Source organism: Panicum virgatum, chromosome 6N, assembly GCF_016808335.1.
Source record: "Panicum virgatum strain AP13 chromosome 6N, P.virgatum_v5, whole genome shotgun sequence".
In the NCBI taxonomy this organism is placed as follows: Eukaryota; Viridiplantae; Streptophyta; class Magnoliopsida; order Poales; family Poaceae; genus Panicum; species Panicum virgatum.
In genome coordinates this window covers 47,139,480-47,161,637 of record NC_053150.1, presented here as the reverse complement: position 1 = coordinate 47,161,637, position 22,158 = coordinate 47,139,480, and the positions used below count along the sequence as shown (strand labels likewise).

The 22,158-nt window shown below is 44.9% G+C and overlaps 3 protein-coding genes across 3 annotated transcripts; 2 read left to right on the top strand and 1 right to left on the bottom strand.

The window, feature by feature from the left end:
• Nucleotides 1-1,746: 1,746 nt before the first annotated feature.
• On the top strand, nt 1,747-4,840 carry LOC120680209. Its single transcript, XM_039961819.1, has 5 exons — nt 1,747-2,123; nt 2,197-2,453; nt 2,528-2,630; nt 3,974-4,309; nt 4,384-4,840. Exons 1-5 carry the CDS (start codon nt 1,769-1,771, stop codon nt 4,752-4,754), a joined length of 1,422 nt encoding a protein of 473 aa, XP_039817753.1. The 5' UTR covers nt 1,747-1,768; the 3' UTR covers nt 4,755-4,840.
• Nucleotides 4,841-13,383: 8,543 nt separating this feature from the next.
• On the top strand, nt 13,384-15,729 carry LOC120679704 (putative tRNA (cytidine(34)-2'-O)-methyltransferase). Its single transcript, XM_039961361.1, has 7 exons — nt 13,384-13,607; nt 13,703-13,809; nt 14,307-14,375; nt 14,522-14,580; nt 14,757-14,817; nt 14,895-14,948; nt 15,167-15,729. Exons 1-7 carry the CDS (start codon nt 13,484-13,486, stop codon nt 15,443-15,445), a joined length of 753 nt encoding a protein of 250 aa, XP_039817295.1. The 5' UTR covers nt 13,384-13,483; the 3' UTR covers nt 15,446-15,729.
• A 3,463-nt stretch (nt 15,730-19,192) lies between these two features.
• Nucleotides 19,193-21,763, bottom strand: LOC120679761 (receptor protein kinase-like protein ZAR1). The gene is made up of 2 exons (XM_039961416.1): nt 20,234-21,763; nt 19,193-20,143 (listed from the first exon to the last, which is right to left on the bottom strand). Exons 1-2 carry the CDS (start codon nt 21,567-21,569, stop codon nt 19,527-19,529), a joined length of 1,953 nt encoding a protein of 650 aa, XP_039817350.1. The 5' UTR covers nt 21,570-21,763; the 3' UTR covers nt 19,193-19,526.
• Between the last annotated feature and the right edge of the window lie 395 nt (nt 21,764-22,158).

Sequence of the window (22,158 nt, the reverse complement as noted above, 5' to 3'; positions counted from 1 at the left end):
TTGCTTTACTCTGCCGTACTATACCAAATGATTGCTGCATCTGCATCAGAATTAAGAAACTCACACCTTGAGGCCATCTCCAACCTTCTACCTCAGGGCGCGAGGGCGCGTTTAGTTCCCAAAAATTTTCACCCAAAAATTTTCACCTCCCCTTTGAACACATATATGAAGCACTAAATGTAATTAAATAACAAAACTAATTACACAGTTTGGATGTACACGACGAGACGAATCTTTTAAGTCTAATTAGGGTATGATTAGCCATAAGTGCTACAGTAACTCACATGTGCTAATGATGCGGTCAAAGGCCTCAAAAGATTCGTTTTGTGGTTTCCAAGTGAGTTCTGAAATTAGTTTTTTAATTAGTGTCCGAAAAACCCTTCCGACATCTGGTCAAACCTTCGATTTGACACCCAAAAATTTTTGCTCCGGGAACTAAACGGCCCCTCAGCTGGTGTCTATAGAATTAATTATACTGTCACATAAGTAAAAAACTGATGTGGCCACAAAATTAATAAGGAGAGAGAAGAAAAGTTGCAGAACCGTGTCGCATGCAGGAAACGGTGTTGACACAATCTCCAACGAGGAAGACATGGCCGAGCGATGCGTTGGGACTACCGGCGTTTCTTCTCCACCAGCTTTGGGCCCCACCTGCCTGGAGCCAGGGTTAACCGACCCGTCGGTAACCGGTCCGGTTTGTCCGGACCGGTACCGGTTCGGTCCGGTATGAAACCGGTCCAAATTCAAAATTTAAATTTGAATTCAAAAAAATGAAAAATTCTCAAAAAATTCCTAAAAATACTTCAAGGTGCAATGAATCTAATGGTGTCAAATTTTCTCCAAAATTCGTTCATTTAGTATGGTTTTCGGAATTTATAAGTTAAATAAAAAAAGAAAAAGAAAAAAAACCGCGGCCCATTAAGGCCCATCGCGCGGCAGAGGTCATTTAACGTCGCGTGTCCCTCAGCCGAAGCCTCACCAGCGCCTCCCTCACCCGCTCCCCCCTCACTGACTCCTGTCCGCCGCCAGAAGTCGCCGCCCGCCGCTCGAGGCCGGTTAGCCGCTCTCAGATCCCGGCTAACCGGTCTCCCTCACCGGTAAGCCGGACCGGTAGCAGATCTACCGGTCCCGTCCGGTTTTCCGCCCGGGGAGGCCGGTTTACCGGTATGGGGAGGCGGTAAACCGCCGATTAGCGTTGGTAAGCCGCGGTCAGGTTAGTTTTTTTTTCCCTAGGATTTAGGTGTATTTAGATGTTTTGTTTTAGGATTTAGGTGTATGACTTAGGTATATTTAGAATTTAGGGAAGATTTATTTATATTACATGATTTTTTGCACTATGTAGTAGGTTTTAGCTAGATTTAATTTAGGTGTATTAGATGATTTTTGACACTATAACTTAGGTAGGAGTAAGAATATTAGATGATATATTTTTGTTGTGCATGTATGCAGATAGACAATGGCAAGCAGAGATGTTGTGTGGGAACACGGTGAAAATCTTTATCCCGGATGGCGATGTAACTATTGTCGTACGCAGAAAGGAGGAGGTGGTGCGACTAGATTGAAACAACATTTGGCTGGGCGCGGGGCAGAGGTGATCCATTGCAGGAATGTGCCACCTGATGTGCGGGACTTCTTTCAGCGTGAGTTGGATAGGGCAAAGAAGGCAACTGCTGACCGGGCCCGAGAGAGGTTGAGACGGGAGAAGGCTGCAGCAGAGGGAAACTATCCCGGTGATGAAGAAGATGAGGAGGCTCAGGTGCAGCGTGCCATGGATCTATCGAGAGCGGAAGCAGAGTTCCGACGGGGGGTGGAACAGAGAGGAGGTGCATATGAGCGTGGAGGGGGTAGTGGTTCGACGAGGGGGAATGTTATGCAGAGAATGTTTCGAAAGTCCACTTCGCAGAGGGAGAGTCCTGTGGTGGAGGACTATAACTTGGCAGCTGGTGGGAGAAGAGGAATGACACAAACAAGGATTGATACAGGCTCCTGGACGCAGAAGGGTAAGAACGCAAAGGAAGCTATTGGTAAAGCTTGGTCAAAGTTTTTCCATATTGCAGGAGTACCTGGAAGACAGGCTGACAGTCCATACTTTATCAGCGCGGTTAGGGAGACACAGAAGTCGGGTAAGTTTTCTTTCATTGCAATGATACCTATAAACTTACATTTTTGTATCTTATGATTTTCATATGGTTGCAGGTGAAGGTATCGCATCACCCACTGGACGGGATATTGATGGCAAGTACCTTGATCAGAATGAGCAAGACTTGAAGACGAGGTACGTAAAGTTTCAGAAAGACTGGCCCTTATTTGGCATCACGTTAATGTGTGATTCATGGACTGGTCCGACGAGGATGAGTGTCATCAACTTTTTGATATATTGCAATGGGGTCATGTGGTTCCATAAGTCTATTGATGCGACTGGAAGAATTCAAAATGCTGCATATTTGTTCAAGGTAGTCCCTCAACCTGTTCCATTCACATTGTGTATGTTTTGTCATGTTACTAAAAAATCCGTCTTCCATTGCAGGAGATTCGAAAGGTGGTGGAAGAGATTGGACCGGAGAATGTCGTGCACGTAGTCACCGACAACGGCTCGAATTACAAAAAAGCATGCAATGAACTACTAAGTGATGTGTATGACCACATAGCTTGGACACCTTGTCTAGCACACACCGTCAATTTGATGTTGAAGGATATAGCTCGAAGGCCTGAACATGGTGTTATCATCAAGCAGTGCAAGCGAATTTCAAATTGGTTACACAATCATGGTCAGTTGAATACAATGATGAGGAACGCAATCGGTGGTGAGTTGGTCAAGTGGAATGCCACTCGATTTGGAACCAACTACATGTTCCTAGAGAGCATCTATCGGAAACGTGATCGTTTCATGCAGTGGATGGCATCTACTGAGTTCCAACACAGCAAATGGGCGAATACCGAAGATGGTAGATTTACTCATGCAAGTTTTTCAAGTATGGAGTGGTGGGATGCATTGAAATATATCATCGACACAGTTCAACCAATATACAAGTTCCTCCGCTTCGCTGATCAGGACAAGAAGCCGAACATGTGCGAAGTCGTGATGGCCTACCAGACTATGAAACAGGAGCTGAAGTCTTTCTTTGGAACAAATGTTTCCACACTGAAAGAGTATGTTGAGGTGGTGGACGAGAGGTTGGATGATGTGTTCATAGGCACGTATGTGGGTCCAGGTAAGCACACATCAGTCGTCTATTTTTAAACTCTATTGAAATAATGCTTATTTGAAGTGATTTATATTTTGCAGCTGCTGTCCTAAATCCGAGGTATGCCTATACGATGGAACCAACTCAACAAATGTTTCGTGGACTTAAGGATACATTTCAGCGCATGACGGATCTCCAGAGCGCCGTCCAGGCATTGCAGGAGCTTGACGTGTTTCGGCAGAAAATTGGCGAGTATAGCAGTGATATGGCAATGCGGATGGCGATGGACCCAAAGACATCCCCATGTAAGAGTTGTTCCGTATAAAATTGTTATTTTCTCTCTTCGAAAATATTGCTTACATACTCGGTTGCACATGCAGCGTCCTGGTGGATGATGTTCGGATCAAGTACTCCAAAACTGCAGTACCTTGCCATGAGGCTTGTTTCACAATGTTGTTCATCCAGTGGATGCGAGCGGAACTGGAGTACTTTTGCCTTGCTGCATACAAAGGTTCGCAATCGGTTGTCGCACAAGAAACTTAATAAGCTTGTCTATGTCAACTACAATCTTCGTCTCCGACTCGAGGAGGTCTCCGGCCCACTGATGCGTGAAGAAGGTGATTTCATTGACCAGCTAGCCCATCTTTCATTCTATGATGAGAAAAATCCGGTGCGGGAATGGATGGAATATGGTAGATCTAACCGGGCTCCAGTTCTGGACGAGGATGATGATGACGGCGACATCCCTCTCCCGTCCCATATTGTCAGAGATCAAATAAACGTGTCAGATCTACGTGAGGCTACGGGGAATGATTCCATCAGCGATTGGGCACGTCAAAATATAGGTGACACTCACCTAGGGAAGAGAAAGTTGCACAAGGGGCCTAAGAAGGGTGACTCGAAGCGTCGAAAAGGCAAAGGAACAGCAAAACCAGTGAGCAGCGACACCGAGACTGATGATGGCGAAGGTGAGCGTAGTCCTCCGTATCAGGAGTCCGAGGATAGCAGCTCGGCCGATGATGGTGATGATGGTGACGGTGCTCAGCCTAATGCTGGTGGTGGAGGTAGTGGTGCTGATGATGCTGCTGGTGGTAGTGGTCATGCTCGTGGTGTTCGTTTCACAGGTATATATTGCACATATAAATACACACATATTTCTGACTATTGACTACTAATTATGAAATATGGTTGATTGCAGGGGAAACTCAGTTCACACATGCTACTCAGGACACCGACCATGGAGCACCGCAATCGCAGAGGAGAACAGGTGGACCGACGGACTATGACAGTCCACAGAACTCTTGTTCCTCCTACAGCGATTCGAGGCACTCTTTTCACTATCCCATTCCTGACATCAGCATGCAGCCACCGACGAGATGGGTGTACGAATGGGAAGACCCCCATTTTTACACTATGTTAGTTCAGGAATGGCAGACAACATCGGCGTGGACGGGCCAAACTTGGCAACACTACAAGGCTGAGCTGCTTAGAGTGCGAGGTATCGCTTTGATGTCCACCGCCGAATACCAAACCGCATCTCAAATGGGGGTCTTCCCATTCCTACGTTGAACTTTTCATTTCATGTGTATAAGTGTATGACTCCGTATTTATATGCACCCTATTACTATTGTATTTGTATGCATAATTATAACTCATTGCTTTGGTAGGGTCATTTACATTAAAATGTGCATAGCTCATGTCGAAATTTCCTTTTATTTCACACCGGGAATCAATTTTTCAAGCGGCGAAAAAATACTCTAAACAACCGGTATACCGGCCAAACCGGCCGGTATACCGGTGTAACCGGTCGGTATACCGCAGTGAGCCGCAACACAAAACCGGCCGGTATACCGGCCAAACCGGCCGGTATACCGGTCGGAACCGCCACCACGATGAAATTTGAATTCAAATTCACATTTGACCGGTTCCGACCGGTAACCGGCCTAACCGGACCGGTAAACCGGTACCGGAGCCCGGCGGTTAGGCCGGTCCGGTCGGGAAATTGAACCCATGGCCACCCGCCGGAGCTCATTGACGTGCTCGTCGGGGAGCTCTTTATCATGTTCTTTCAGACTGACTGCGGCGTCGTGCTCGCGCAGACGGACTGCGCCGCCGCGTATAGCTACGGACTCGCCGCCGGCGAGTTGCCGGCAGGAGCAAGAATGCCTCCAAATCTAAAAGAGCAAAGAATATAGAGAAAGCAATTATCAATTTTTTCAGCTGCCTAGCACGGCGTAGTCCAATTCAAACCATGGAAAATTCATGTGAGATTGGGCACCCGAAGCAACCTGACATGGACCCGACGCCGTGAAGCACCTGCAAGACTGCTTGGTGCAGCAGCTCGCGAATCCAGCTCATACTCCCGTGAATCTCCGACTTTTTCCAGGGATTGAGCTCTTCTCCACTCAAAGAATCAAGCTGGTTCTTGCCCAAATCAGTGTTCTTGTGTTGTTGGAGGTATTCGAACCTGCTTGCCGACGCGAGTTCACCACTGCAGCTATGGCCTTGCCGCGTGATGTGCGGCGGCCCCTGCCACAACCGTGTGCCTCGTCTAGCTCTCCACTTCCGTCGGCCCTCAGCGGCGAGGTCGCGCACGAAGAGGCCCCGCCGTCGTTCATGCGTGGCTGGTCAGAGTAAATGCTGCGAGAGAAGGGAGAGAAGAACGGACGGAGATGGAAGATGAGAGAAAGGGGGGAGAGAATTTACTACGGGCCCACGCAAATCGTGATTACGAAACTATGGGTTGGAGGTATGGTGTCCAGAGTTGGTGTCTTGCTGACATAGAAGGATAGACACTATTTATGGACACCATAAGTTGGGATTGATCTGAGAGGCACAAAAATATTATACTTGCAAATGGGCGGCTTTTCTTTTTCTTAATAACAACTAATGCGTGCTCGGCGTGACCTAGAATATTTATTATTTTATTATTTGGCCAACAAACGGAGCCTCCACGTTCGCTCTTAAGGCCTAGAAATTCTCACGTTAATCGGAAAAAAATAGAAAAATAAAAATTACCCACCACTGCCATTATAATAAAATTAGCCTAAAATACCCATGTGTCTAATTAAAAATCACCCATCAATACCATTATGAAAAATTAAATATAAAATATCGTTTAGCTATGTATCAGTTACAAACATATACTACTAATAAAGACTAAAGCTAACAACAATCAATCAAAATAAGACAAAAATAAAAATAATTATATGCATAATATTATGAAAGCTCAATAAATCAAATTGTTATTATAGGTAGATCATATTTGAATTGTTTTAACCAACAGTAAGACACAATTTATGATAATGAACATGGTGATGTATGGTAAAAAAAATAGTATAAATTTTTAAATAATAATATAACGACATGCAATTTTTTAAATTTTCAATACTAGTCGCGCAAATGCGCGTGCTATACGCCTAGTACTATATATACTGTGTGCAATAATGCAAAAAGGTAACAATCATGGGTGCAATAATTCTTTGAACAAAGCAATTTTGACAAGTACGCACCTCAGGAATCGCGTGCCGTGGTCGGTAAGCAGTATCAGCGAGAGGATGCTTAGGGTCTGTTTGGATGAGGTATTTGAGTGGTGCTAAACTTTAGTACCTATTAGCACTTATTTTTGATAAAGTTTTTGAGTTATGGCTAAAGTTTAGATCTAATGTTTGGATAGACCAATACTAAACTTTGGCACTTTATTTTGAGCATTAGCACTTGGATCCAAATACCTGGTGCTTCCTCGCGCGGCCCAGTCCCTCCCCAGGGTTACCTGAACGTACCAGAAAGAGGAGAAAATAATCGTTGCGGTTCATAGGATTTCGGCATGGCGTTGTTAGTCCCGAGTCGTCGTCATCCCACAACGCCTTTTGCAGAAACAATATCATCATCCGGTCGTACAGGATCGGAGCAGGCGAATCTGTCCGAGAGAGGCGCGAGACGGCTCAGCTCGCATGGAATGTGGCTGCAGAGATGTTCATGATTGTCTTTTGAATTTGATGCGGACGAAGATGCTTCGTGCTAGCTTGTCTTTTGAACTTGATGCGGAAGCAGATGCTTCGTGCTTGCCTTCTGAATTTGACGTGAGATGCAGATGCTGGTTCCAGCCTGATGGCTGCTGGATACTCGCCCTCCGAACACTGGTAAAAAGCTCGAGAGCTTTTGCTTGCTCCTTTTTCTTGTTCCGATGTCGGGGTAAAGCCACTCCGGGTACACTGTGTTTGTGGCTGCTCGACGGGAATCGTGGCCGGAATGGTGCTCCTCTCGTGAGCCCCTCGTGACTCGGCACCTAATGGAGCACGTCGTCATATTCGCAACTAGCAAGGTGGCCCGCGCTAATAGCGCGGGTAGCTAGTTTTTTATTTAATTCTTTAAAAATATTTACATTGACAGAAGAGATGTATTTTGTAATTTATTTGCCTCTCATTTGCTCTTGTTGAATATTATACTACTTGCAGCTTTCTATGCATAGGAGTTCATATCAATCATCACTTTTTATGTTGCTTTATTATATATTATAGTTGCATATTTTAGTACTTAAACCTGCAAAATCTAAATTTGAGGATTGAATTCAATTTTGGATCACCTTGAATACGGAGCAAATTGTACATAATTGTATTCATATAAAGTTTTTTATAATTATGAAATATATTTATATGTATTTGATAGTTATGTTTGCCAACAATCTGTAACTTAGATGTTGGAGTTCGATTTGTATCTTGCAATATTTTGATTAATATTTAGCGAAAATATATCTAGTGTAGTTGTTAGAGCACTTAAGTAGCATCTAGCAGATCTAGACCTGACTCATCATCGGAGCGAAATAAAAATGATCATGGATTAGATAAAAAAAAGTTATGTTAAAAAATAAGTTGAGGCCTCCTGCTGGCTTTGGTAAATAAATGTTATGCAAAACTTATATATATGTGTGCTATGTTAATGCATATATGTTTTAAATTTTTTATTTAACCGAACCTATTATTATTTTTCCCACTTTGGTTACTGCATAATTTATTTGTTTTTAGCCCATATGACTGCATATATTGGTCTACTTTAGAGTTTTGTCATCTCGGTGATAGATAGTTCCATATATATCTTTGTTGTTGTTTCTAACTCTTTTCTTTATTTTTCATTTTCTCTAGCAATTTTTATTGATTTCTCTGTCTTCTATTTTGTTCCTCGGTATATTTGAAATCGATTAGTGTGTATCGTATCCGATGCATCTAATGGAGAAGTTTCTTGTTTAGTATTGTGCCTCAGGGTTTTTTTCTGAGCGAAGAGGAGCATCAACAACGTACATTTGTTTGAATCATTTGATTTTGTACTGTAGGCAATCTACTTTGAGATAGATTAGCAGGACTTCAGGCCTGTATCTGCGGCTAAAATAATTTTAGTTGTGGCTTCTTTGATGGAGCAGCTTTTTTATGGATATAAAGCTGTTTTGAAAACCGTTCGGTAGAACCGCTTCTTCTATTTTTTTCATGAATATATGAAAGTTTTCAAATGTCCAACAGGACATGGCTATAATTTAATATTTTTCTCATTCTAATGATATTATTTATAGACTAAACCAATAAATTCACTTTTGTCCTTTTCTTTTGCCCTCATTTTCTCATTTTTTCCTGCCTTCTTTTTCTATTCTCCTTTTTATACTTTCCTTACCCGTTCAATCTTGGTGCTTCTTTATCTTTTTCTCTTCTCTTTCTCTATACTTCTTTAGAGGTATCGATCACATTTGTGTTCCATGCTTAGTGTGTACTTATAGAAGATTAGATGGGATAATAATGTTAATAATTATCTATGATATTTGATTCCTCACATGACTAACTCCCTGATTTTTCCCATGCATCTATTTAGATTGAGCTAATAATAGTCACATTTATTTGTAGGTTTCGGTGCTTTACCCTTTATCCCAGTGATTACTACTTGTATGGAACTATTATATGCCCATAGAATCATAATTCTTTGTTGACCACCATCAGATTAGTTTGTATAACTAAAGTTGTTCAAGAATATGCAATATTTATGATGATAGTTCTTGTTTGGAGAAAGCATTGGTTCTTTAGCGGATATTTCTCTCACATTAATTCGTCTGCGTATTCATTGGCCCACACTTACAATCATAAGGTGCCAATGATCTTGCAATAGATTGTAATATGTGAAACTCTGCGCATCATCATTATTTTTTTCGTCCCTATCTTGACGTTTGGTTGCTCCAGAAGAAATGGATTGATTGAGTTCGGCAATGATTTTGAGTAGAATCCAGTGTGCTTCCTGAAGCTGCATGTACTGCAGGACGTTCTTGAGACTCAAAAAGTTGTGATTCGGAATCTCGGGCAAAGACTATGGTCGTGTCGTAGTGCCGGGCGTTCCAAAGATTTTTCAAAGCAATTATCTCTTTCAATAGTACCAATACAATACAACTATGGTCGTGTTGTCACGCTTATGTTGTTGCCATTTTTTTTTGCATCTTTAAGCAAGGTTAATGCGAGACATAGATGGTAATATGAGTTTTTATGTCATGCGGACCCTGTATTTAATTTTAATTGGATACAGACACTTTTTGGTAGTTTAAAATATTGTATCTCATTAAATTGGACATGGACTCTTTTGTCCAATTTAGATCGTTAGATCTTCATTATATCGAATGGTGTAAATCCTATACACAAATACTATTTAGATCTTCGTTAATTTGGAGTATTTATTAACTTTATTTGCCATGAAACTCAAACTTGGATTTTTATTATTGCATTTGATACTATTTATTTAGCTATTTTTCTTCTTAATATGATTCATATCAACAATAATTTTTTTATTATAGTTCTTGCATTTATCTATTTATTAATCATATTTTATGCCAATTTTTTATACTTTTAATTTTAAATTTAGCTATTTGGCTAATAATAATTTTTTGTCGTGTGCCAATGCTAAATTTTTTAATTTTATAATTCCGAATTTGCTTATTTAGTAATTGTATTCAACATGGACTCTTTGGTTAAGTCCTAATTTTCTTATTTTTTTAATTTCAAATTAAGCTATATTTACTAATCGTATTTGGTATGGACTCTTTGTCATGTCTTTTTTTTTAATTTTTTAAATTCGAAATTAGCTATTTATTAATCGTATTTGACATCTCATCGCGTTTCTTTACTCCATCATCATCACGAAATCGTCCCTCCATCCATCTTCGACATCCCTTCACGTCGGGGCAGTGCCCCCACACCGGGGGCACATCGCGTCGGAGGCTCCCTCTGCCAGCCTATTGCCTGCGACCACCGTGCTGCTAGCTACCAGTAATTGCTAGGAATTCAAGTCAACATTATCTCTTTGAAAAGAGGTATTAACAGTCCAGATTAATTCTAAAACATATGTTTTTCCATCAAGCTCACGTATTACCCATCAAGCTCACGTATTACCCATGCCCCCCTCTTCTTCAATCGTCCAGAACGCATAATCCATTTGCAAAACTTTTAACAGGTACTAACAATATGACATACTAAAAAAATTAGTCAACTGTCAACAGTTGGACAGTCATAGAATAACGTAGGAATTTCTAGACCCTCTCGACGAATGTGGTGGTTTGTTTTAACACTCCCTTAATAATATAATAGAATTTATACTTTTAATTTTAAATTTAGCTATTCAGCTAATATTAAATTTTATCTAGTGGTAATGCTATTTTTTTAATTTGATAATTCAGAATTTTCCTATTTTGTAATTGTATTCAACATGGACTCTTTGATTAAGCCCTAATTTCCTTATTTTTTTAATTCCGAATTAAACTATTTACTAATAGTATTCAGCATGGACTCTTTGTCATGTCTTCATTTTCCTTAATTTTGTAAATCCAAAATTAGCTATTTATTAATCGTATTTGATATGAATTCTTGAGTTAGTTGGAACCGTTAGATCTTCATAAAATCCAATGGTGCAAATTCTTCTCTTTTTTAGATTAATGTGGGAATTTCTGGACCCTCTCGGTGAACGTGGTGGCTTATTTTAACACTCCTTTAATAATATAATAGAATTTATACTTTTAATTTTAAATTTAGCTATTCAGCTAATATTAATTTTTATCTAGTGGTAATGCTATTTTTTTAATTTGATAATTCAGAATTTTGCTATTTAGTAATTGTATTCAACATGGACTCTTTGATTAAGCCCTAATTTCCCTATTTTTTTAATTCTGAATTAAACTATTTACTAATAGTATTCAGCATGGACTCTTTGCCATGTCTTAATTTTCCTTAATTTTTTCCGAAATTAGCTATTTATTAATCGTATTTGATATGAATTTTTGAGTTAGTTTGAACCGCTAGATCTTCATAAATTCCAACGGTGCAAATTCTTCTCTTTTTTAGATTAATATGGGAATTTCTAGATCCTCTCGGTGAACGTGGTGGCTTCTTTTAACACTCCATTAATAATATAATAGAATTTATACTTTTAATTTTAAATTTAGCTATTCAGCTAATATTAATTTTTATCTAGTGGTAATACTATTTTTTTAATTTGATAATTCAGAATTTTCCTATTTAGTAGTTGTATTCAACATGGACTCTTTGATTAAGCCCTAATTTCCTTATTTTTTAATTCCGAATTAAACTATTTACTAATAGTATTCAGCATGGACTCTTTGCCATGTCTTAATTTTCCTTAATTTTTTAAATCCGAAATTAGCTATTTATTAATCGTATTTGATATGAATTCTTGAGTTAGTTTGAACCGTTAGATCTTCATAAAATCCAACGGTGCAAATTCTTCTCTTTTTTAGATTAATGTGGGAATTTCTACATCCTCTCGGCGAACGTGGTGGCTTCTTTTAACACTCTTTTAATAATATAATAGATCGCAAATGCATCTTTTTTTATCGGAATTTTGAAACATTAAAGTTTTTTTAGACATCAAAATTAGAGATGATATTTGCAACTTCTGGGCCACACCGGGAATCAAACCGTCTGTTTGGTTGCGGGCTGGGTGGGTTGGAGCCACTCCAACCTAGGTTTTAGTGTTGACTCCAACCCTCCTCATGTTTGGTTGTTAAGTTAGCTTTGTTGGGATGGATTGGTTTCAACCCTTAATCTTTGTTTGGTTGGAGGAATTGGAATATGAAATGGATGGTAGATTCACTCCGTTAGTGGGTCCCACATGTCATTCTCCTCTCTCTCTCCATTTCCTCCTTTCTTCTTCCTCCAGCGGCGTCGGCGGGCAGAGAAGCTCCGCCTGATCGGGCAACACCGGCCTGCCGGCCCTCATCACCGCGATCCAGGCCAAGGGCGTCCCGGCGCTGGCGCGAGGTTGCCCATCCGCACCATGGCCTTGGCGAAGTCGGCAGCGAACGTGGCCCCGTCGCGGCCGTACCTGCGCCCTAGCACGGCGCAGAAGTAGCCATTGTCGAACGCATCGGGGGTCACCGCGTCCAGCGGCGCCAGCGCGCCGTCCGCGCCGCCGGCGCATGCCCCGCGCAACTGCGCAGCGAGCTCCGCCGCGGGCGCGAGCCGCCGCGGGTCGGGAAGACGACGACGAGGACGGGCGGCGCGGGTCGGGACGATGAGGCGACCACGGCCCCGCCCTCCCGCCGGCCGCCGCCATGGCCTACGCCGCTGGATCTGCGCGCCGCCACCGGCATGGTCTTCGCCGCCGGCGCCCTCCTCCGCCGTGGCCGCCGCCATGGCCTCCCTCCTCCTCCTGGCCGGCGCCATGGCCCTCCTCTTCTTGTGGCCGGCGACGGGAGAGAGATGGGGCAGTAGAGAGACGGAGAGAGACACCACCGCTAAAGCAGAGCAGAGCGGACTCGTCCGCCAGATTTTGGCGGACGGAGCGAACCCGCATCTTCACCGAATATTCTCCTCTTGGGTCCGCTCCGTCCCCTACTGCCTCCATCCAAACACTCCAAAAAAGAGTCTGACCCATTCAGGTTGGACCCCTTCTCCCAACCAAACACACGGAAAGGTCGCGCGCGGATCCAGCACATAATTCTCTTCGTGATTCGTGATTGGGCCACCCAATTTCGTGATTGGGCCTCTGGGCCGTCCAATCTGAGGCCCAGAAGGGTCTCATCCATCGGCTCCAAATGCATGTGGGCCACTACAGATTTAAGTAGCTTCAAAGCACAAGCCCAGTTCCAAAACACTTCAGAATTTGTATGCCCGTATAAAAGCACAACCATCGGACACAAAGCCCAAAAGGCCCACTCCGTTTCGCTTGACGCTTCCACCTTATCCTTCGGACAAGGGGGCGCCCGCCGCCGGCGGCTGGTCGGATTGCAAACCGAGCCACCCGCGGGAGCCGCGAGCGAGATGGAGGCCGGCCTGCGGCTGCGCGCACTCGGCCACCACCACTACTACTGCGGCGGCGGATTCAAACGCGGCTGGCTCGCGGCCGCTCGGGGCACTCGGCGCTGCTCCCCTGCTCTCTGCTCCCGTGCGTGGCGGGAGCTCCGTCCCCGTTTTCCTGCCCCTCTCGGCGCCATCCTTCGCGGCGTCCTCCCTAACGTGTTTCCGGCTGCGTGTTTGCAGTCGCTGCGAGCGGGAATGGCAATGGCGCCGCGGTTGGGCCAATGGGGAGCGGCGCGGAGGTGGCCTGCGCCCGGAGGATGCTTCATGTCGTCCTGGTTTCGCCGCTGGTAACTGCTTTTGCGGCTCTGTTTCTGTGGTCGATTGCAAAGTACTTGTACGATTTACTAGTTAGGATCTGGGCGTGCGAATGATTCAGTGTCGAGAAACATGTGCTAGTGCAAATTCTACTGATGATGGTCGATTGCAAAGTACTTGTACTGATGATGGTGGTTACAAGTGCAAATTATAGCCTTATAGGCATTGGTAATATATCTAAACCATGTTTTTCTTTCTGGTATCCTAAGCTCAAATGTTACAGTCACGTGGATTGCACTTTGATCTGCTGCATCCATTTTGTCTGCTAAATTTTTTAACTTATTACTATGCCTCTGCAAATGTAGGGAGCTAGCTGTGTTGTATAGTAAATCCTGACAGTGCTATTTTGATAAGTGGAAATAGGAGAGTGAATTGCTATTGCACATTAGACATGTACACGCTAAAACCGATGAGTTGATTGTTTGGGTTATCTCTTCATTGCTGAATTTCGGATGATTGTACTCTGTAGATCCCAGGAAATACAGGGTCCATTGCAAGGACCTGTGCTGCATCTGCAGTAGGCCTGCATCTTGTCGGGGTAAGGTTAGTGTTATTTGCTGTTTTCTTTGTTGTGTTCTTAACCAACGAGGTGGACAGCATCAATAATTTGTCATCTTTTTTTTCCTTGTATTGTTATCCATCTGGAGCGTTGTGTTCACTGAAAACATATTTGTTTCTCTCTAGCCATTAGGTTTTAAGGTAGATGACACGAAATTGAAGCGTGCGGGATTGGATTATTGGCCGTATCCTTTCATTGGACGTAATCTATCAACTATTCATATGATACTTAATTTAGTATATGAACTGCAAAGTGCTAAAACTTGGTAGTGCAGAGTATTGACAGAATTCAACCATTCAAATAGACATTTTCTGTCCTCTTCTCAGTCATCAATATGCTACCTTAATCACTGCCACTAAGATATGTTGTTGTCAAGATTCATGACTCTTGGGATGACTTCCGTGATTATTTCATTAAGCAGGTACCACATTTTTTCTGTTCCCCGGTCATTATAACTTCTTATTGTGCTGTATCTTTATATAATGTTTTTGTTATTAGGAAGGAGAAAAAAGGCTGTTGGCATTTACCAAAAGAGGAACAAGCGTTCATTCAGTAAGTAATAGTTGCTCATATTACTGTAATGGCTACATATACCAAATCGTTCTTCACACTACTGCATTGTTCTTATCGGGAAATGGCATGAATTAATGGTGTTTTGAACTAGAACATGTTGACTTTATCTGATCTCCATATTTTTGTATAGACCCATAATAAATCTGCAACACAGATTCTTTAGAATTTGCTTGACTCGTCTTCATATTTTGGCGTAGGATTTCTCATACAAGCCAGGGGACTGGCTAGTCTTTGGTTCTGAAACGAAAGGATTACCTCAACAAGCCCTTGAGGATTGCTCTAGAGAAGGGCTAGGCGGTGGAACCATCCGAATTCCCATGGTGGAAACTTATGTCCGGTGCCTGAATCTCTCTGTCAGCGTTGGAATTGCCCTGTATGAAGCCGCCAGACAGCTGAACTACGAACAGCTCCATTATCAACCTGAGCTCCCGGAAGAAGCACAGGGATTATTCCCAGCAGAGGATATTTACGCATGAAAACTTCAGTCTAAGAACAATTTGATAGAACACGCATATAGTGGAAAGACTATTGAGTTTTCTACCATTTGCTGTTGACAAATGAGCATATGATTGAGCTGGAGGACCACACAGGATTCTGTTGCAAATTTAATTCCAAACCGATTCTTTGTCGAGGTTCCCTTCACATGCTCATTCAAATGTGTACTAGACGTGCTGGCTCTACGAAAGAATGGTGTTATTTTTTTATGAACCTGCAGTCAGAAGGTTATTGGATTATGACAAGATGGGGCCTCTTTCTGTCTTTTTGTGTACTGGTTCACTGAACCATAAGCTTGTTCATTGCATGCAATTAGTTGCTACGTTCTGTTGCATCAGTTGAATGTGGCCTGGAAAGTTGGTGCGGACACTTTACTGCTATTCAAACCTTTGTCTGTGTCACACTCACACAGCTCACAGGTCAAATAGTCTCCTACCTGTAGCTGTCCTCCGGTGAAATTGTTGCGCCATCAGCTGATGAGGGTGATGGCCTTGTTTGTTTCCGGAGATTTCTTTTTAGTTTCTGTCACATCGAAGAAAATCTTATTATTTAGGGATACTAAATAAAATTTATTTATAAAACTTTTTTGACAGATAGTGTTAATTTGCGAGACGAATCTAATGAGTCTAATTAATCCATGATTTGATACAGTCGTGCTACAGTACCATCCTCTAATTATGAATTAATATATCTCGTTAGATTCGTCTCTCAATTTAGTCCTAGGGTTTTGCCGTTAGTTTTGTGATCAGATTTTATTTAATATTAATAAATATTAAGATTCTTTTGAACGAGACATGTAAATGGGAGCTCATCAGCAGCAGAACACTGAACAACGTAGCACAGTGGCACTTCTGAAACACTCGGCTCTGTTTAGTTCGAAAATTTCTTTCTCCAAACTTCACTGTTCACCTATCACATCAAATCTCTTGCCTCATACATGGAGTATTAAATGTATGTAAATAAAAAAACTAATTGTATAGTTTTGATGTACACGACGAGACGAATCTTTTAAGCTTAGTTAGGTCATGGTAGGACAACAATTACCACAAATAAACGAAAAGTGCTACAGTGTGCTGCTGGGCTATTCATTTGGTATGGGCTAAGTGACCATATTGTGAGGTTCTACAAGAATCGCTAGATTCGCTCCTAGTATTGACAAATGATGCTTAGCGTTGAATCCTACTACCAAGGGTTCATGATGGCATCTATGATATGCCTATCCAGCAGGCCAATGGCTCGCTTTGAGAATCCAAAGTTGTCAAGCACGTGAAGGAATCGTTAGACATGCTAACGGCAATGCGGAACCATTTGCACGTAGATACATATACATCAGCACATGCGCTGCAACCCTTTAATGTGACATAGAATGATATAGCAAATGATTATTGGTAGATGGTATAGCAGCTTGTCATTTCAGATTAGTGAGGTACCAGCCTCTCACATTTCTTGATGGTGATTGTTTTCCTTTGTAATTTGATGATAGTGATGGTACATGATGCAGACAAATCTACAAGAAGACAAGACAAGTTTAATTTACTAAATTACGAGAGAGATTCATAACAAACTCCGAAACAGGCCGCGTTTGGTTTTGGGTCACATCAAGATTTAAAAAAAACAAACTTCCGTATGGAGTACTAAATGTAGTCTATTTGTAAAATCTTTTCAGGGATGGGATATAATTTTTTGAGATGAATCTAATGACGGTAATTAATTGATGATTTGCTATAGTGATGCTACAGTACCGTCACCTAATCGCACGGTCAAAGGCCTCATTAGATTCGTCTCGCGATTTACACGCGAGGTTGTGGAGGTGGTTTTGTAATTAGACTTCATTTAATACTCTAAATTTCTGGTCAAAAGGCCAAAAAGTTTTCGCGAAATTTTTTTCAGCGTTAACCAAACAAGGCCACTGAGACATGTTTAGATCCCAAAATGTAAAATTTTTATAAATCGCTTGCATTTAGATCCCAAACAATTTAGTGTCTAATCACGTCCGAATTAGGTTCATTAGATTCATCTCGCGATTTTGAATCTTGTTTGGTTAACGCAGTTAGTGTCTAATCCCAAACAATTAGATTCATTAGGTTCATTAGATTCGTTTTCTCGTACCTGCTCTCGACACCCCAGACCCTGGCATCCTGTTTGCTGTTATGCATGCAGCATGCTAGTACGATACACAGCGGCACAGGCAAAAGGACAGTGCACTGACCGAGCGACCAGATGGCCACAGCACTCCTGTGTCATTGTCGCATCTTTCCAGAGTCAGCTAAGGGCCTGTTTGGTTCTAGGGCCATGTTTGGTTAAAACCACAAAACTTTTGCACAAAAAGACGAATACATGTATGAAATATTAAACAAAGTTTATTTGCAATATCTTTTTAGGAATGGGTGTAATTTTTCGAGACGAATTTAATGAGCCAAGTTTCATAATGATTGGCTACAGTGATGCTACAGTAACCGCGCTCAATCATCCTCTAATCGTATGGTCAAAGGCCTCATTATCTAGAGCAACTGCTACAGTACCGCAGTTGTGGAGGTAATTTTGTAATTAGACTTTATTTAATACCACTGATTAGTGGTCAAAGCTTCATTTCTCTCTCATCAAAACTTTTCTGCACTCTAACCAAACATGGCCTAGGACTTTTTTCAAAAGTCCCTATCACATCAAAAGGAATCTTACTATTTTATATTATTAAATAAAATCTGTTTATAAATGTTTTTTGACAGCTGAGTGCTTTTTCACGAGACGAATCTAATGAGCCTAATTAATTCATAATTTGCTACAGTGATGCTACAGTAACCATTCGCTAATCATAGATTAAGATACCTCATTAGATTCGTCTCGCAGTTTAGCCCCAGGGTTCTGCAGTTAGTTTTATAATTAATATTTATTTAATACTTCTAAATACTAAAAAGTCCCTGGGACTTTTTTGAAGTCCCTGTTTCTAAACACCCCCTAAGAGTGTGTTTAGGGTCTGTTTAGATGACAACTCGTAAGTCTGTAAATAAAAAAAACGTCATATCAAATATTTAGACGCATGTATGGATGAGCCGTAAATCGCAAGATGGATCTAATGAGCATACTTAATCCATGATTTGCAACAGTGATGCTACAGTACCATCCGTCAATTATGGATTAATCATAGACTAATTAGCATCATTAGATTCGTCTCGCGATTCACAACTCATCTGTGCAAAAAGTTTTGTAAATAGACTTCATTTAGTACTTCAAATTAGCAAAATTCCATTGCAAAAATTTTTAACGCTTCATCTAAACAAGGCCTTAGTTGGTGAAAAAATTTGAGTTTGGATACTGTAACACATTTTGTTGTTATTTTATAATTAATGTTCAATTATGAATTAATTAACATCGTTAGATTCATCTCGTGGGAATCAATCAAACTGTGTAATTAGTTATTTTTTTAACTACATTTAATATATCATGCATGTATCTAAATATTCGATGTGATGGATACCGTAGAAAAAAATTTGGAAACTAGCCTAAGAACTACAGTTCTAGGCAGTAGAAATCGATAGAAAATTTCTGGTAACCGAGGGGGCGTTTAGTTCTAAAAAAATGTTTGAGTATCTGTCATATCAAATTTTCAAACATATATATAATATTAAATATAATTTTAAAAAATAACTAATTACATAATCTAACTAATTCATACAAAATGAATCTAATGATATTAATTAATTTATAATTAGATAATAATTACCAAATATCAACAAAATATGCTACAATATCTAAACTCAAATTTTTTCACCAACTAAACACCCCCAAATTGCTTTGGAAGGGATCAAGATCATCAGCTACAGAAATCCAGAATGCCACAAAAGATTCCAAAAGTAAGCTCGGCTGCAAAGGCTGCAGGCTGCAGCTGCTGCTACGTTGAGCGATTCAGATTCACTACCGGACCAGATGATTCTTGCCTACGTTTACCGTCTCTAAATCCACATTGCTTGCTGCTAATCTACAGGACTACACCGAGTCTTTATGCGTTGGATGATTGGACCTAGTTCATCAGTGGCGGCCGCCGCCGGCCCGTCGTCGCCGGGGTCAGCCGATCCGGTCGAGGCTCTCGGCGACGGCGCGCATGCGCGGGCGCATCTCCGGGTCGGGCTCGGTGCACCCGAGCGCGACGTGGAAGACGGCCAGGACCTGCTTCTTGGCGTGCACCTCGCCGAGCAGCGTCGGGTCGACCACCTCCGACAGCGGGCGCTCCTCCTTGAACGCGCGCCGCACCCAGGCCTCCAGGTCCATGCCGCCCTCGCCCTCCGTCGGCTCGCGCCCGGTCACGGCCTCCAGCAGCACGACGCCGAACGCGAACACGTCCCCCTTCTGCGTCGCGGCCGCGGCGGGGGCGCCGCCGGGGGCGCGCAGCTCGGGCGCCACGTACGACACGGCGCCCCCGCGGAGCGCGCAGGCGGCGCTGCCGAGCTTCTTGGAGGAGCCCGCGGCGGTCTTGTGCGCGCCGGCGACCAGGCGGGCGAGGCCGAAACCGGACACGTGCGCGCGGAGCTCGTCGTCGAGCAGGATCTTGGAGGACTTGATGCAGCCGTGCACGTACCGGCGCGGGCTGCCCTCGTGCAGGTAGGCCAGACCCCGCGCCGCGCCCTGCACGATCGACAGCCTCACGTACCACGGCAATGGCGTCGGCGACGCCGTCGGGCCACCTGGAAGAAACAAGATTCACTGATGTTACAAAAGATCCGTGCTGGATACAATGCAGTAGGAGGAAATGATTTTTTTTTGACAAATTTTACCGTGGAGAGCGGAGTGGAGGGAGCCATTGGGGAGGTAGTCGTAGATGAGCAGCTTCTCGTCGGGGGCGTAGTAGTAGGCGCGGAGGCGGGCGACATTGGGGTGGCGCGCGCGGCCGATGGTAGCAGCCTCAGCCTCGAACGCGCGGCGTCGGCGCCAGCCGCCGGAGCTGTCGCTGTCGCCGTCGTCGGGCTCGCTGAGGCGGCGGACGGCGACGGCGGGGCCGCGGCCGGGGACGACCCTGTACACGATGCCGCCGCGGCTCTTCCCGACGACGTACGCGGAGGCCCGTAGCAGCTCCTCCAGCTCCATCCCGAACCCGTCGTCCACCGCGACGAACACCTCCCCCTCCTCCCCTCCGCCGCTGCGCCTGTCCTCGCTGCCGGCGAGCGTGACCGCCCCGCCCTTGTCCTTGGCGGACTCCTTCTCCTCGTCCCTGGCCGCCGCGGCGCACCGCCTCCGGCACTGCCACTGCAGCACGACGCCGGCCACGATGGCCACCACGACAATGGCGGCGAGGATGGGCACCGCCGGTGACGACCGGCGCTTCTGCGGCCTCCTCCCCACCTCCGCCGCCGCGCCGGGGTCGCTCATGCCGGAGTTCGGCTCCGGGATCCTGGGCTCGTCCCTCACCCCGCCGGCGCACTCGACCTTGAGCGGGAAGCCGCACAGCCGCGGGTTGCCGTCGAAGGCGGTGGGCCCCTGGTTGACGAGCGAGCCCACCTGCGGGATCTCGCCGGCGAGGTCGTTCCCGCGGAGGTCCAGGCTGACCGCAACGGGGATGCCGCCGTACTCCGGCGGGATCCCGCCGGTGAAGTGGTTGTAGCTGAGGTTGAGCACGCCGGAGAGCCGGGGGAGCCCCGCGATCGCCGGGGGCAGCGACCCGTTGAGCTGGTTGGAGGAGAGGTCGAGGCGGGCCAGCGAGACGAGCCGCCCGATCCCGGGGGGAATCTGCCCGGAGAGGAGGTTGTGCGCGAGGTCGAGCGTGGTGAGCTTCTGCAGCGCGGCGATGGCGACCGGGATCTGGCCCGCCAGGCGGTTGTAGGGCAGCGAGAGCTCCTGGAGCTCGGACAGCAGCGAGAGCTCGGAGGGGAGGTAGCCCGCGAGAGAGGCGTTGGCGAGCGCCACCCCGGCGACCCGGCCCCCGCCGCCGCCGGCGCAGGAGACCCCCGCCCAGCCGCAGGGGTCGGCGTCCGCGTCCCGCCACGTGGCGAGCGCCCCCCCCGGGTCGTCGGACACCGCGAACTTGAGCGCCAGCAGCGCCAGCCCGTCCGTGTTCAGCGCCGCCGCGGGCGCGGCCGCGGCCGCCAGCACCGCCACCGCCAGAAGCGCCGCCATTGCGGCCGCCGCTCCCGGAACCAGCGAGCGAAGCTACGCGCGGTAGCGACTCACAGGGCCGCCATTCCTTGGGGCTCCGCGAGCGAGGTCGCGGCACGGTTGCAGCTGCCGCAGAGAAGGGGAACTGGGGAAGGGAAGAGGGGAAGACCGGAAGAAGCGGCCGGGCGAGAGGGGCGGCGTGGGGTGGGTTTAGGTGTCTGAGATTTAGGCGCGAAATGACGGAACCACCCCCGGTGTTAATGGTGGTCGTGGGGTGATTGGAGGGGTAGTTTGGGGATGGTGATTTGAATGTGGTGGCCTGGTGGGGGCACGGGGAGTCGCGCTGGAGGTGCGAGGTGGGCTGGTGGATTCGAAGCTTTTGCTCGGCGACTTTGGGCCAGGTCACACTGTAAAGTTAATTGGAGCGTGTTTGCATGTGGGAAATCTTAGATGATCCCAAGGCCTAATTAATCCATCAATTCCGCCTTCTGGTAATAAACGCAAAACGCCACCGGGCTCTGCCTCTGCTGCGAGCGAGGCTTCAGGAGAGAAGAAGATGGGGGTTGGTGGGGGCGCCCGCCGCCGACGCTGCGCGGTGGGCCCGCACCTG

Excerpts from the sequence above, each read along its gene's own strand:
- LOC120679704 (XM_039961361.1), top strand. The coding sequence starts at position 13,484 with ATGGAGGCCGGCCTGCGGCTGCGCGCACTCGGCCACCACCACTACTAC. Across the intron at positions 13,608-13,702 it reads CTCCCCTGCTCTCTGCTCCC|TCGCTGCGAGCGGGAATGGC; the intron begins GTGCGTGGCGGG and ends GCGTGTTTGCAG. Across the intron at positions 14,818-14,894 it reads GTGATTATTTCATTAAGCAG|GAAGGAGAAAAAAGGCTGTT; the intron begins GTACCACATTTT and ends TTTTGTTATTAG.
- LOC120680209 (XM_039961819.1), top strand. The coding sequence starts at position 1,769 with ATGGATCTATCGAGAGCGGAAGCAGAGTTCCGACGGGGGGTGGAACAG. Across the intron at positions 2,454-2,527 it reads ATGCTGCATATTTGTTCAAG|GAGATTCGAAAGGTGGTGGA; the intron begins GTAGTCCCTCAA and ends CTTCCATTGCAG. Across the intron at positions 4,310-4,383 it reads TCGTGGTGTTCGTTTCACAG|GGGAAACTCAGTTCACACAT; the intron begins GTATATATTGCA and ends GGTTGATTGCAG.
- LOC120679761 (XM_039961416.1), bottom strand. The coding sequence starts at position 21,569 with ATGGCGGCGCTTCTGGCGGTGGCGGTGCTGGCGGCCGCGGCCGCGCCC. Across the intron at positions 20,144-20,233 it reads CCTCCACTCCGCTCTCCACG|GTGGCCCGACGGCGTCGCCG; the intron begins GTAAAATTTGTC and ends TGTTTCTTCCAG.